The sequence below is a fragment of the Lycorma delicatula genome, chromosome 7, assembly GCF_047948215.1.
Source record: "Lycorma delicatula isolate Av1 chromosome 7, ASM4794821v1, whole genome shotgun sequence".
Lineage (NCBI taxonomy): Eukaryota > Metazoa > Arthropoda > Insecta > Hemiptera > Fulgoridae > Lycorma > Lycorma delicatula.
In genome coordinates, this window is record NC_134461.1 from 108,169,130 (window position 1) to 108,185,028 (window position 15,899).

Here is a 15,899-nt window from a genome sequence, read left to right on the forward strand (position 1 = left end):
GCGTAGGACTTCATCTATGCCGTTCATTGTTTCTTCTAAATCCTTTTTACTCTCGGCTAGAATTGCTATATCATCAGCAAATCGTAGCATCTTTATCTTTTCACCTTGTACTGTTACTCCGAATCTAAATTGTTCTTTAACATCACTAACTGCTAGTTCCATGTAAAGATTAAAAAGTAACGGAGATAGGGAACATCCTTGTCGGACTCCCTTTCTTATTAGGGCTTCTTTCTTATGTTCTTCAATTGTTATTGTTGCTGTTTGGTTCCTGTACATGTTAGCAATTGTTCTTCTATCTCTGTATTTGAACCCTAATTTTTTTAAAATGCTGAACATTTTATTCCAATCTACGTTATCGAAAGCCTTTTCTAGGTCTACAAACGCCAAGTATGTTGGTTTGTTTTTCTTTAATCTTCCTTCTACTATTAATCTGAGGCCTAAAATTGCTTCCCTTGTCCCTATACTTTTCCTGAAACCAAATTGGTCTTCTTCTAACACTTCTTCCACTCTCCTCTCAATTCTTCTGTATAAAATTCTAGTTAAGATTTTTGATGCATGACTAGTTAAACTAATTGTTCTATATTCTTCACATTTATCTGCCCCTGCTTTCTTTGGTATCATAACTATAACACTTTTTTTGAAGTCTGATGGAAATTCCCCTTTTTCATAAATATTACACACCAGTTTGTATAATCTATCAATCGCTTCCTCACCTGCACTGTGCAGTAATTCTACAGGTATTCCGTCTATTCCAGGAGCCTTTCTGCCATTTAAATCTTTTAATGCTCTCTTAAATTCAGATCTCAGTATTGTTTCTCCCATTTCATCCTCCTCAACTTCCTCTTCTTCCTCTATAAAACCATTTTCTAATTCATTTCCTTCGTATAACTCTTCAATATATTCCATCCATCTATCGACTTTACCTTTCGTATTATATATTGGTGTACCATCTTTGTTTAACACATTATTAGATTTTAATTTATGTACCCCAAAATTTTCCTTAACTTTCCTGTATGCTCCGTCTATTTTACCAATGTTCATTTCTCTTTCCACTTCTGAACACTTTTCTTTAATCCACACTTCTTTCGCCAGTTTGCACTTCCTATTTATAGCATTTCTTAATTGCCGATAGTTCCTTTTACTTTCTTCATCATTAGCATTCTTATATTTTCTACGTTCATCCATCAGCTGCAATATATCGTCTGAAACCCAAGGTTTTCTACCAGTTCTCTTTATTCCGCCTAAGTTTGCTTCTGCTGATTTAAGAATTTCCTTCTTTAACATTCTCCCATTCTTCTTCTACATTTTCTACCTTATCTTTTTTACTCAGACCTCTTGCGATGTCCTCCTCAAAAATCTTCTTTACCTCCTCTTCCTCAAGCTTCTCTAAATTCCACCGATTCATCTGACAACTTTTCTTCAGGTTCTTAAACCCCAATCTACATTTCATTATCACCAAATTATGGTCGCTATCAATGTCTGCTCCAGGGTAAGTTTTGCAGTCAACGAGTTGATTTCTAAATCTTTGCTTAACCATGATATAATCTATCTGATACCTTGCAGTATCGCCTGGCTTTTTCCAAGTGTATATTCTTCTATTATGATTTTTAAATTGGGTGTTGGCAATTACTAAATTATACTTCGTGCAAAACTCTATAAGTCGGTCCCCTCTTTCATTCCTTCTGCCCAGCCCGTATTCACCCACTATATTTCCTTCCTTGCCTTTTCCAATGCTTGCATTCCAATCTCCAACTATTATTAAATTTTCATCTCCTTTTACGTGTTTAACTGCTTCATCAATCTCTTCGTATACACATTCTACCTTATCATCATCACGGGTGCTTGTAGGCATATAAACGTTAACAATCGTTGTCGGTTTAGGTTTTGATTTTATCCTTATTACAATGATTCTATCGCTATGCGTTTTGAAATACTCCACTCTCCTCCCTATCTTCTTGTTCATCACGAAACCTACTCCTGCCTGCCCATTATTTGACGCTGAGTTAATTACTCTAAAATCACCTGACCAAACGTCGCCTTCCTCTTCCCACCGAACCTCACTATTCCTACTATATCCACATTCACCCTATCCATTTCCCTTTTTAAATTTTCTAGCCTACCAACCTTTTTTAAGCTTCATTTAATGATGTCAACATAAAAAATTGATTTGATTATTATAGTGAATCAATACATATTTCGTAATGTTTAATCAAAAGAGAACTGAAATTTGCTACATACTACTAGGACCTAAACATCAAAACACAGTTTTCAGATATTTCAAGTTCTAATATTTGTGTGTAAAAACAAAATTCATACCTCAACTTTTAATTGGACAATCTGATGAAATATAGTAACTTCAGAACTGTTATGTCAAAGCTATTTCAAATACTTTGTATACTTATATAATTTTTCTAATTGTACACTTATTTTTATTTAATTATTTAAAGCAAAAACAATTGCTTGTAATCATAAAGATATGCATTTACAAATGTATATGATAAAGAAGTAATAAATACTACTCTGCTAATGATAAATGCATTTGAAAGGCATAGTAGTTAACTAATTACCTTTGTATAAGGAACACTGACAGATTGAGAAATACTCTGTTAATTAACAATAATAAAAATAGTGTATTTCCACTTATTACAATATTATAATTGCTAGATAATTACACTAATTACAATAGTTGTAAGGAAGCGGCCTCACGCCGTACTGGACGAACCACCGGGATGGTGCGGTGCGGGAGCCGAGAATCGACAAACCAGGCGTAGGGGCCTCCACATCGCATGAGCCATAGACGGAATGGCGCGTAAGACGCGTTTCCGGGGTCGCGAGTGAATAGTTTTCGCGAGGTATACAGTCAGAAGATAATACAGCAAAATACGGTAAGTCGCGCATAAAATAAAAACGCGGTAAAAATTTTTAATTTTTTTTTTTTCCGCGGGTGTTTTGTTCTGTTTCTCTTGTTTCAGAAACGGGAGAAACGTGGATGTGGAACGACTCGTCGTGCCGTCTTGGAAAACGGCCTTTCCTTCCTCTCATCCTGCCAGTCCAAAGGAAAGTAAAAATCAAATTTTTATTTTTTTTTATTTGTATTTATTTATTTTTTTTTACTTCTTTTTTTTTTCGTGTGTGTGTGTTCTGCTTCTTTTGTTGCAGATACCAACAGCCACCACAAAACAAATGGTTTCTTCACTGCGGCCACGCGGTCCCCCCAACCCCTTCTCGGACACACGTGTGTCTGAAGGTTAATAATTACATGGAGTAAATAATTTCTGTTTACTTCTTCTAAGAAAATCGCCGCCCCAAAACCGCGATCGCGAATAGGTATCACCATTCTGTAAGTTCCCTATTACCTTCCTTTCCTTTCAAGAAAGAAGAAAGAGGGAACGAGCCCAGCAGCCATCAGCCCAGCAGTCACCTGCCCAGCAGCCACTGACAGCACGGAAGAACGAAGAAACTTGCACTTTCCCCCGTTCAGCCCTTTGGGGCCTCGGGAATTTCAAGGTTAATGGTATGTAACTTCGGTTACTACCAATTCTTGGAAAGTGCAGGCCAAAGAAGAACGAAGAGGTCTTCGGAAGAAGAAGATGAAGAAGAAGGAAGACCCACCACTCGTCTCAACATCACGGACTGGAGTCCGGAACAGAGCCCAGCAGAGATGCGTCCTGAAGGGCAGCCATACCAGAAGCGGATGAAGAGCTTCTACACAACCTCTCCTTTTCAAAACTTACAGTAAGATAAAATAACCCAGCAATTGCGACTCCTCCGGAAAAGGGGACGCATTGCTCCCTCCTTATAGCTAGTGCCCTGTTGTGGCGTATTCCTGCTAGCCTATTAAGAGTTAGCACCGAAAGGACTTCAGTGGACGGTCTGAAGGGGAATTACGACGGGAGGACAGGCTTTATAAGCCTAGCCTTCCGCGGTCGGCCCATGAAATGGATTCGATAACGCTGGTTCAACAACGGATTGGAATGCAATTAAATCCGTCTTAAATTCACTAAAATAATAATACACAAAACTTGAAAAAATTAGATCCGAGATATAAAATAACCCTTTTAAAAACCAAGCCCGATTAGAATCATCCAGCAGCAAGGGACTCTGTCCAGGTTCTGCGATAAAGTAGGGAGTAATAAACTCCCACCAACTTTGCATTCCATTCCATTCCTAATTACAATACTGATGCAAGACAGTTAATCAGGAAATTAAGTTCATTTGAGCATACATCTAGGCAGATCTTTACAGAAGCCACTTTTGTAATTCCTTCTTAACTTATTGACAATGTTTTATTATGAAAGAGCAGGTATCAACATCTATGGTCATTAGCCTAGTGGAGATTGCTAATGAAAAGAATCCATGCTCACCAGGACATCCGCATGAAATGCCGAGATGTGACCTACTCAGCTACAGAGGTCGGCTAGTCATTTCATTGATCAGTCACATATATCGTAACCTTGGCTTTTTTAAGATTTATGATTGTTACTCAGCATTAAAACTGTTTTAAATTAATTAGCCTGTCCACTGATAGTAAAATCAGGTCTGCAGTTAATATTCTGGATTCTGAGAATATGCCACTGTGGTGGGGCCAATGGTGGTGGTGATTTGGTGTATAATGTCAACAAAAAAAAGTTAAGTGAACTGATGTTACATAATTTTTGAATTTGTCTTACAATTTCCTGGAATTTCAGAACATATACCAAAAGAACTTATCATGTATTATTTTAATTATTGAAAATTATATACATTTAAGTTGCCAGTATGTTCACAGAAAAGCACAATAAATGTCTTACTAATGCCCTGACATTTCTAATTTTCTAACTAGTTGCCAGAAAGGAAACATTCTCTATACTGATATAAAATGATGCAAGACTTGGGTGTTACATATCACAAATGAAGTAAAACAACAATTCTTATAGAAAGTTCACAAATTAAAACTGAAAACAAAAAAAGCTCAAGTAATGTTAACAAGTAAAGATTATATGAACCATATTCTGGAACAAATGTGAATTCTTTCAAGAGGATTATTCATGCCCTGAGGTTAAAGATTTATTTTTCTAACGTTAAAATAATGAAAAAACCTAGAATTGGTCATCTAAAAAAACAAAAAAAAAAGGTTGTTGATTCCCAGTGTATTTTTCCTCTATGGTAATTGTCATGCAAAATTTCATTACATCATTTGGATGTATACAAATAACCTACAATTCTCTAAATTGGTGCCCAATGATTTTTGACTTCCTAAACCTTAAGCAGTTTCTTAACGGTCAACATTTTGACAATGAACTGCAAAATAAATTCATAAAATGTTTAATGATGAAAAGAGTTGATCATTAGATAATGGCATATAAAGGTTTATGGTATGCTTTGACAAGTGCTTCAATAATAATTAAGCCTATAATAAAAAGAAAAGTGCTTCAATAATAATTAAGCCTATAATAAAAAGAAGTTTCAATAATATTTTAATTTTATAAAATGTAAATTAAAATTTTGTTTTAAATCCCAACAGTACTAAGTTTATAGATAACACTCATTCTATACAACAATGACTATTTCAACTAGGTGATAAATTACATAGTATTAAATTTGATACAAAAGTTTAATTAAAGTTATCAATTTCTTTATTTTTTCCAACTACTATTTACTTAATGGTTCTGATTTATCAGCTATCCTGCCTGGCCTATGAAACCTGAAAGATAATTAAACTATACAGCTATACAGTTTACAAATACCAATCAAATAAAGTAATATCAGACAAACAAGAGTTCTCTGGATTATCATACAACTCATTAGAAGATAACATTTTAAAATTGAGCTGGACTCAACCAAAATATCTTAAGCAATTCCATACATGATTAATATAAATTGTTAAGTTATAAACTAATTAACAACAATACATGTGTTTATGCTGATAGTTATAAGAATAAAATATATATATTTTATGGGGAAAAAACTGACAAATTCAAATGGAAAAATCTTATGAAAATACCATACAATTGGTAGATACTAAATAAATGTCGTACAATATAAAATAAATTCACTAATGACAAAATTTTGTAAAATAAAAACACTGTGTAAATATTATAAAAATAATTTTAAAAAAATAAGGATAAATAAGTAAAATACATCTAAACATACCTCAAGACCATTTTGTTGAGCAGAACATTTGCTGATATTTAATGTTCCAGATATAAAATCATTTTGCACATCAACAACTAAGAACACACTAATTGGACGGACAATCTGGAAAAAGCAAATTGAATAACAAAATATATTCAACGGGCACTCACATTTTAAGTTACGACATATATCCATTACGGGGATCTTTTGTTTAATCGATCAATATATCCCATTAGGCAACACAACAGGATTACTTTCACATACAATTCTACCACAGGTAGAATCGTAATTGAGTGGGTTCAAATTAATTCACTGCATTCTTTAAAAACTGAAATACCACAACACCTGGCATGTTTCAGGAATTAATCACCTAAAAACTGAAAAATGTGAAAGTAAAATGCCAGCAGTCAAAATCCAAATTTAATAAACTGGTTCCTCATATCACCAAAATTAAATAACATTGAATTAAATTTCATTGCATTCTGCTGTATTTATTTATGACTAATAGCCATAATAATCATCATTTAAAATTTACTTATGAAAAAATACTCATCATCAGTCATGAAAAAACATTAGTAACATATTTATTAACTAGTTAATAAAGAAATGATTTTTTTATGGGAATTCCATTGAATTCTAAGCTCATCACCTTATATTTCAGTGGGTTCAAGCTTAACAGTAGACGTTTTAGAAGAAATGCGTCACTTCAATTTTAAAAATTTGCGTTAAAAAAATAAAGTAAAAATTAATTCTACTGGTGCAGTTAGCAACAAAATGCTCCTAAACAATAAAAGTTAAAAGCAGTTAATTAAAAATTATAAGTTATTTTTTTAGAATTACAAATTGGTTGAATCAGTAACAAGCATAAAAAAAATGTAAACCACATTCACAATATAGAACCAACAATGTATTTTTTCAATATATCTTATACAACCCCTTTTTTATGTAAGAAGTGCACCAAATCTGTTCTGGAAGTAATCAGAACCAAAAATTTATATGATTGCTGACCTTTATAATATAAGTATACAAATATCATCATGAAACACTTCATCTGCAATTATACATAATAATAATTTATTTGAATGAATGTACATAACTTTCAAAGCAAGATAAATTGAAGGAGTGTAGAGGATTAGTGCTTACTTTCCCATAATCAGGTCCAATAAGAAATAGTTATATTTTAATATTAACAGCTCTCCAGTATTGTTTCTTAGCCAACATTCTGTTGATGAGTTCTAATAAAAACACTTGCCATACAACTTAAGATTTAACAAGGTTCAAGTACATTTTGTAAATGAACACTGAATACAACTGCCTACAGACTCTGAATCAGTAAGGCTGCACTAAATATCTGGAGAGTTCTAGAATATCAAAAAAATCAATAAAACAAAAATGGCAATAAAGGGGCATAAATTTTAACAATGTTTTCTTTTAATGTAATACAATATAAATGATTTATGGCAAATTTAGACTGGATGAGCTGTACTTTTATATTACTTTACTTACAGTTTTAATCCAGTGATTCCAGCAAAAGACAAATTCTTCCCTGCTGATAAGGCCATCCTGAAAAATCAATAAACTAATAAAAAATGTATTAATAAAGGATGATGAATGTGAGTGAACACAAATTATAAGTTTCTATTGTTAGGGTATCAAAGTATTAAGTCATTAATCTATAGACTGACTTTAAAAGGGCAACCATGGAGCCATCCCCAGAAACAAGAGCAATTTAGGTTGATGGGTAGTAATGAGAAGGGGAATGGCTATGGGACTTCTCAAAATATGCTTCACGTTATCAGAATCCAATGCAAAACTAAGTAATTTTCTGATGTTTGTTTCTCAATAGCTATGGGTGTACCATGACACTTAATGGCCAAAATGAAAATAAGCTAGCTTCCTTCCCCTTTACACAATGACAGTCCTTGAAAAAAAAATGCATTATGCGGCTAACATCAGTATCAATAAAGCTGCTGCTCCCTCTTTACCAAATTAATGTGGTTAGTACGAGGATATGATAAAAAAATACTAATAACTAAATTTTTCTATAAATATGAAACCTCTTAATTCAGCTTTATGTCATTCTTAATTATCAAAATGTAAACAAGTGCTATTTATAAAAAAAGACCTGAAACACTTCAGATACATTACTATTAAATACACACATACTTAAACACAAGTATGCCCCCACTTAATTTAGTAAACTGATTCAATAGAATTAAGTGATTCAAGAGCAAAATAATAATGCTAGTTGTTCAATGATTATTTATAGAAAATTTAAGTGAACATGTCAATTATAATAAGCTGATAAAAGGAAAAACAAAAGTGAAACAGTTTTCTGTTTCATTTTTAAATAAAGAGGAAAAACGAATGATTAAACAGACATTACTTTATCTATAAAACAAAATACACATTATCAAACAGAAACATTGTTAACAATCTTTATTTATAAACAGAATATTTATATGTTCATTTTGTGGAGAGTTTTTATTAAAACTTAAAAACAGTGGGGCAATCTAGTAAATTATTTTTTTTAATAATATTTTTATTGAAATATGAGGATGGTTTTATCTGAACAATAATTACAAATATATGAGGCACAGTTCAAAAGTAAAGCCTGATGAGTTACAAATATCAACTGACAACACTGATTGGTTCACGCATGCGCAGTAGCTTTAAGTATCTGTTGGACCACATTGCCACCAGTGCAATGTTGTCCGTCTTTGCGAGACAGTGTGTTAAAATGTGTGCAATAATAACAAATCCCACCAATTGTGATGTTTGATCAGTGATTACATTTCACTTATTTATTTACATTTCATTTATTTATTCAAATACAAGAAGAGATAATGTTGCTGAAATTCACTGTCAATTGTGTGAAACACAGGATCTACTGCAATGAGTGAAAGAAAAAGTGAGGTAATGGTATCGTGAGTCAAATGTTCTTGACAAACAGAGAAGTGGCAGTCCTAGTGTTCAGACTGATGATCCCATCGAACATGTGAATGCAAAAGTGAAAAAATAATCATTGCTATACAATTGTAGTATTTCTCTAGAATTTCCAGAAGTTTCAAACAACATTGTTGAGAATCATGACTGACACTCTAGGCTATTGTAAACTGTGTACACAATGCCGAAAATGTTGTCAAGTGCTCACAAAGATCACACAATGACATTTGCATGTGCTTTTCTTGACCGCTTTAATCACGAGGGAGATGAATATTTTCCCCATATCGTCACTGGTGACGAAACATGTATTTCATAGGTCAATGCTGAGATCAAACAACAATCCGTGCAGTAGCATCACTCCGGTTCACCTAAACTGAAAAAATTCAAACAAGCCAGTCTTAAAGGAAACTCATGGTAATTGCATTCTGGGACTAAAAGAGTGTGGTTTTATCATAAGTCTATTGTAAAACACTTTCTAAACTGTGTTGAGCCATTCAAAACAGACAATGTGGAATGCTGAGATCAGGAATGGTTCTTTTTCATAAGAATGCACGTCCACACATGGCTGCATGCACAACAGAAACAATTCAAAAATTCAGATGAGAAAGTTTTTGTCATTCCCCCTTACAGTCTTGATCTCACACCCAATGACTACCATTCCCTTCCTATACCTCAAAAAATGGCTTGCGTCTCAACAATTCAAGGAAAGTGAAGTTGAATATATCTGTGCAAAAGTGCCTACAATCCCAGGTGGTGGAATTTTATGCGGTGGGTTTAAAAATGCTTGTTTCACGACATCAAAAGAATGAAATTGTGATTATGTAGAAAACCAATGTAATGTAAGTAATTGAAATCATTAATAACTTTTTCATTTTTTCAACTGTTCTCATTTTTTTTCGCCCAAACTTTTGAACTGCACCTTGTAATTCCATTACTGAGTGGAACACTTAACCAGTCAAATTTCATAACATTTTTCTTGTAGTGATATTTTGTGTAGCTAATTAAATCACATTACATGAGATTGGTTGCCACAAATGAAATTTAGAAAATCCTTACACTTATGTTATTTCATTCATTAGAATCTGTTAAACTGTTGTCAAGGTATTGACTAGTTAATAAAAAATGTTATCATAATTTTTGTAGGGAGATAATTGATATATTTATAACAAGACAATATATATAACATATAGGAAAATTACAGTTACACCAGTAAATAACTTATCAGCCAAATTATATTTTTATGTTGCATTTGTTTATTTCAATTACTGATTGTGTAGGTTGTACAAGGTACACATGAACATCACAATCTGCTTTAATAAAGCATCTTGAAGGTACATTTCTTTGTAATTTTCAGTCTGTAGATAAAATATTAGTAAAAAAATTTCACAAAGAATTAAAGCAAATAAAATTTTAAATAATTTTTTGGAATTTTTACTGAAAGTTTCCTTTCGAATAATAAATAGATCTGGAACCCACAGAAATAGCAATAGCATGTTTACATACATTATAAAACTGATCTGTATCATCATATTATACATCACTATAAGCTTTTGTGGAACCATACCCAGTTTGCATTTCTTTATGTTAAAACAAAATTAAATTTACATTAGAAAAGATACACAAATTAAAAATAGTGTTTATATTTATTTTTTGTAATTCAAATTTAAAATGATCAGTATTCATATTATCAGAATTGTGGAAATAATTTTAAAACTTCTTAAAACTAGAAATATTATTTATTTTTTTTTTTACAGTTAAGATAATTCTTTTTCAACTTGGTTGTATAAGTGAAGACACTTTTACTAACTACACCACAGTTATACAAAACTTAAACATAACTTTTTTTTTTGGGGGGGGGGCAAAAAAACACTTTCGTGTTATCATCGCCTGGGTCAAAATAATAACAAGAGGCTTCTTTTGGGATATTAAAATAGTAAAGTAAGGTTAAAACTATGATGAATACTAAGATAATAATTGTAATAAAATTGAAATAGTAAAAGAAACTCAATAATTATGATAATACATGTAACATGAATAACAAAATAATATCAACATTTTTTGACAGGTTAAATCTTATTGTAATTAATTCTTTTTTTTGATTAACAATACCCGGTCTAGTACATTCTTGTCATTTCCTAGGACACACCGTATGTCCTTATTTAAATTTGCAACCTAAGGCCACATAATGTACAGTCCACAAGGATGTGCACAGTCAAGCAACAGTCACATCGGACACACAGTGGTATGCTCTCTGCTAACATCAGATATCCATGAGTAGCTCCAGTATGTCCTAATTGCAATCAGCACAGAACCACTTCCTCTCGGTGCATCAAAGATATGGTGTAGCTTTGATGCGTCAGAGTTTATTAACCGTAATAGCGGTCCAGTCACCTTACCACATTCTTGGAAGTGTATGTTTAATGGAAGTAATGAAATCTGTGGTTGTAACTCTAGTGGTGAAAGACAGTTGAATATGGGCATCTTTAGCAGCGGAATCTGCACGTTCATTACCCAGGATTCCCACATGGCTAGGGATCCAGAAGAAATTCACCTGTGTGTTGTGACGATTTAATTCAGTGATTATGTATTTCAGTGAAAATAGGATGTCTGAAATACAAATCCTCTAAAGCTTGGAGAACACTATATGAGTCACTAAAGGTAAGGATGTGATGCTGTTTTGATTTAATGATATTCAAGGCTATTTTGACAGTGTACAGTTCAACACTGAAGACACTTGTAATAACAGATAGACCAAATACGTAAGTTCTGTCATATTGACAACAAAAGCACATCACACAGTTGTGCTTTATCATTCTACTTCAACCCATCTGTGTATATTCCTCCATCTGGGTCTGTCATACATAGAAATTGGTAAAATGTTTTGCTGAAAGACGAGAGGCGTTGTTAATTTTTTATTATATACAGTGAGGTTGTAATTAGAATTACTGGGGTCAATTCCCCATTGAATCAAACATAACTGATGAGGTGTGCTGAACAAAGGATTACAAGATAAAAGGTTAATTACTTTCTTCCTTAGAAAGTAGTTAAATCTAATATACCTCAATCAAGTACTGACCAATTACTACTGATGAACTACTGGGATGGTGATATAGATCAGTTATGGTGAAAATAAGAAAACTTACTGAAAGCACAATAAAACCACATTCTGTCAGAAAAAATATAATATAATAATAATATTCTGTCGAGAGATATAGGAAAAATAATTAAATAATACAAATTTTTTATACTCACTGAAGACTCAATAAGTTTGATATTGAACTCAGATCTAACTTTAGATCAATAACTAGTACTTCTTAAATTACTTTTATAATATAATTATTATTGTTGCAAAGTGAAGGTAATATTCAACAGAGTAATAACATTTTTCAATACGAAACTAGTTCAGGAAAATTTTGTCTATTATTCCAGATATTAATATCAAATCACAATTTCTCTATGACTTTGGTCCTACATAAGATGGCTTGCAACCAAATAATGATGTTCTTAATCTGTGAAAATACTGCCCACAAAATTAATAAATCAGTAAATTAATTAAACAGTAAATCCATACTACTGACAAGCAGCATTTTACTCTAATTAATTCAAAATCCTAAATTCACAATGAACTACCCTGTAGTGAAATCATGATTATGGGGCGTGAAACCCTTTCTCAAACTCCCTTTCATTCTCAAAATCCAAGTTATTATATACTGTATGAAAACAAATTAGAATAAATAAACAGATCAAGAGGTAAAGAAAAAAAATAGATCATGTAGTTAAAACACTAGGATATGGAGTTCACTGTAAATTTTCCTAATAAAATTAATAATAATTTAATAATTAACTCATAAAACTTTAATAATTATTTTTATCCAAGTCTATAAAAAGATTTTCTGTAGGAAATTAAATTTTTTCATTCGGGAAACTAATGATGTAACATTCAAGGTCATGTAACTTCACTTGGTTTTTTTTTTTAATTTGGTATTGGATATAATAGTAGTATCTTTTCAAGAGATACTGTAGGGAAAAATCACAAACTTTTTTACACCTAAAAATAAGTCAAAGAGGAAAAACAATTCAGACATTTCATTTGATATCCTGTACATCTCAACTGAATGAAAAAGTGTTTTCTTGTTTTATTTTAACATTTAACTTTCTGTATAATATATTATATAATAAATATTAATTTCATTTCTTTTTGTTATGTTATATCAGAAAAATATTCAGATATGACTAACAAGTAGAATAGCGAAAATGCCCATCAAAATACATTAATAAACTTAGAAAAAGCAGTAACTTTATTTTATCTTTTGTAAAAATCCCAAAATGACAACTCCCCTTACAAAGGCTGTTACAAAATGAAAAATAAAACAAAAATTATTAGTTGAAATAGTTTACAGTTAACAAAGAAAAAAATGTATACTAAATTTGCTAAAATTTAAGACTGCAAATATATAGAGCACTGTAAATACGATCAACTTTATGTATACAGTTATATGATGTTTTACATTTAATAGTAACTTATAAAACTGATAAAGAGTGAATTCAGTTGTAAAAGAGTAATTTGCATAACAACTGACAATACAATTAGATTGAATTATGTGAATTCAAAGAAATAAAATGGAAATTACACTTTGTAACAAATAGTTGTACAGCAGCAGTTCAAGGTTAAATGAACTATGTAAATTACAGAAACATAAATAATCAGCTACTAAATAATACTTTTAATATAAAACTGATGTCACTCACCAATCATAAAACACTTGATTAAAAAATATATATATATATGTAAATAATAATTACACATAATAAAAATTTAATTAATTCAAAATTTCATACAATTATATTATATATATACTACATATATATATATATATATATAATGTTTTTTAATATATACCATATATATATATATATATATATATATATATATATATATATACCAACACTGTATCACATTTTATTAAATATATAATACGAAATTACAAAGAATTTGACAGCGAGACTAATCCATGAATGCACCTAACAAAGGAAACTTCTGTCTAAATTTTTTCTAAGACATGAAACGGCAATACAGAAAATTGTCCTTATCTTCTAATGAAATGTAAAAAAAAAAACTAGAATAAAATGAAATTACAGTAAAAACCTATATCCTTTTATCCACTAAATGGAGTAGATATATAATGTTCTGTTTCATACAGAACGGGGATATAATTTATTACTTTGTCTTTCTTACAAATGTAATATATGTAAAGCATCTGAGAGATAAGCTGAACTAAAAAGCTATAAAGCTTATAAAGCTATAAAGCTATAAAAGCTTGTTACTCTTTGGAATGGCTATGCCATTCTCTTATCAGGTTGCCTATTTATAACCCTAAAGGTAGATATACGTAAAATAATTTCGGGGAAAAACAGTTTATTAGAATTTTTAAAAAAATACCACAGAACTTTCTGTGCATTAACATTCTACCTCTAAAGATATTTGTAATTACTTTTTACCATCACACAGACAAAATGTAAAGAATATAAATCATTATACGCATATATAGGAAAAGACTTGAAAAATAAACTTTACCAATAAAATAACAAAACAATAATATAAGTAATAAACAGTGTTATTTGACATAGTTTTCACAATCTTTTCTTGCATTTCAGTTCTGAAAAGTTGTATCTAAGTGCATGTTATAGAAAGTTAAGATTTAAAAATCAGAGGCAAGTCTGTTGACAACTTGTATTATATAGATACAAATATGCAATACACAATATCAACTGAAAGAAAAATTTTTAAAAATCATACAACTCTTGTCCCCCCCCGAAATTAATTTAGTGTGCAATTTAAAACAAACATTAGGTACTAGAAATTATGATAAGCTGACTCTTCTTAAAATCTTCTAGTTCTTCAGTACCCAGAAATTTCCAAGCATAACATTTCAGAAATCTTAAAAGGATAAGTATGAATAAAATGCTGGTGGCGTAAAAACTCAGGAAACCAGTTTCCCATAGAATGTTAAAGTTAATAATGATTAAAATCACCACATAACAACTGAAAAAAGTTTATTTTTATTTAATTACAGCTTTATTGACAGAAGCAAAGTGATCCAAATATAAGTTATAATAAATATAATAAAACTTTAAAATGCCTAATATTTCTAAAAAAATCTTAATGTCATACTGCATTATTGGAAAAAAAAAACAAAAATAAACCAAGATTATTACATTAATCAACATCACTTAATATGTTTATATTACATATTTCAGGTAGTCCAACATAAACTGGTACACTTTATTTTAATGGGTAGGAAAATAATTTAAAATTGTCTTAAGTTAATGCATTTTCAAAAACAAAGAAAAAGAACTGTTTCAAATCCATTAAAGTGTAGCATCAAACTAATGTGGTTAAACAAATTTTACAGAGTTTTGTCATATTTATAACATGTAGCTATTTGTAATCTAAAAAAATCCTATTATATAAAGAAAATATGCAGTGACCTTCCTCATTTACTTTTATAATAAATATTTTATTTACTTTTGAAGGTAGATGTGTTAATAGAATTTAGTAAATATTGACTGTAATGAGAGAGTTAATAAGTAGTCAGTTCTCTTATTAACTTAAATATTATTCCTGTTTGCACACATAAAATTCATAAATACACAAATCTTCTCTGTTAACTATTGTAAATATTTTAATCAAATAACTAAAATAAACTTATACAGAATTCAGGATTTGGTATCACCAAAAAATATATGTACAATAAGGATTATTCATATCAGTTAGTTGCCATAACCAAACACTTTCAGATACTTTGACACTTTCAGGCAATTATGGCTGAAAATACAGT

General features: G+C 30.9%; 1 protein-coding gene across 2 annotated transcripts in view; it reads right to left on the minus strand.

The window, feature by feature from the left end:
- Naam (Nicotinamide amidase) overlaps positions 1–15,899 on the minus strand; it is a 60,322-nt gene that overhangs the window by 34,518 nt on the left and 9,905 nt on the right. For both annotated transcript variants that reach the window (XM_075370659.1, XM_075370660.1), the window contains exons 3-4: positions 7,621–7,677; positions 6,133–6,237 (exon numbers count right to left, since the gene is read on the minus strand). In XM_075370659.1, the coding sequence (XP_075226774.1) occupies positions 6,133–6,237; positions 7,621–7,677 (162 nt within the window). The remainder of the gene's footprint in view (positions 1–6,132; positions 6,238–7,620; positions 7,678–15,899) is intronic.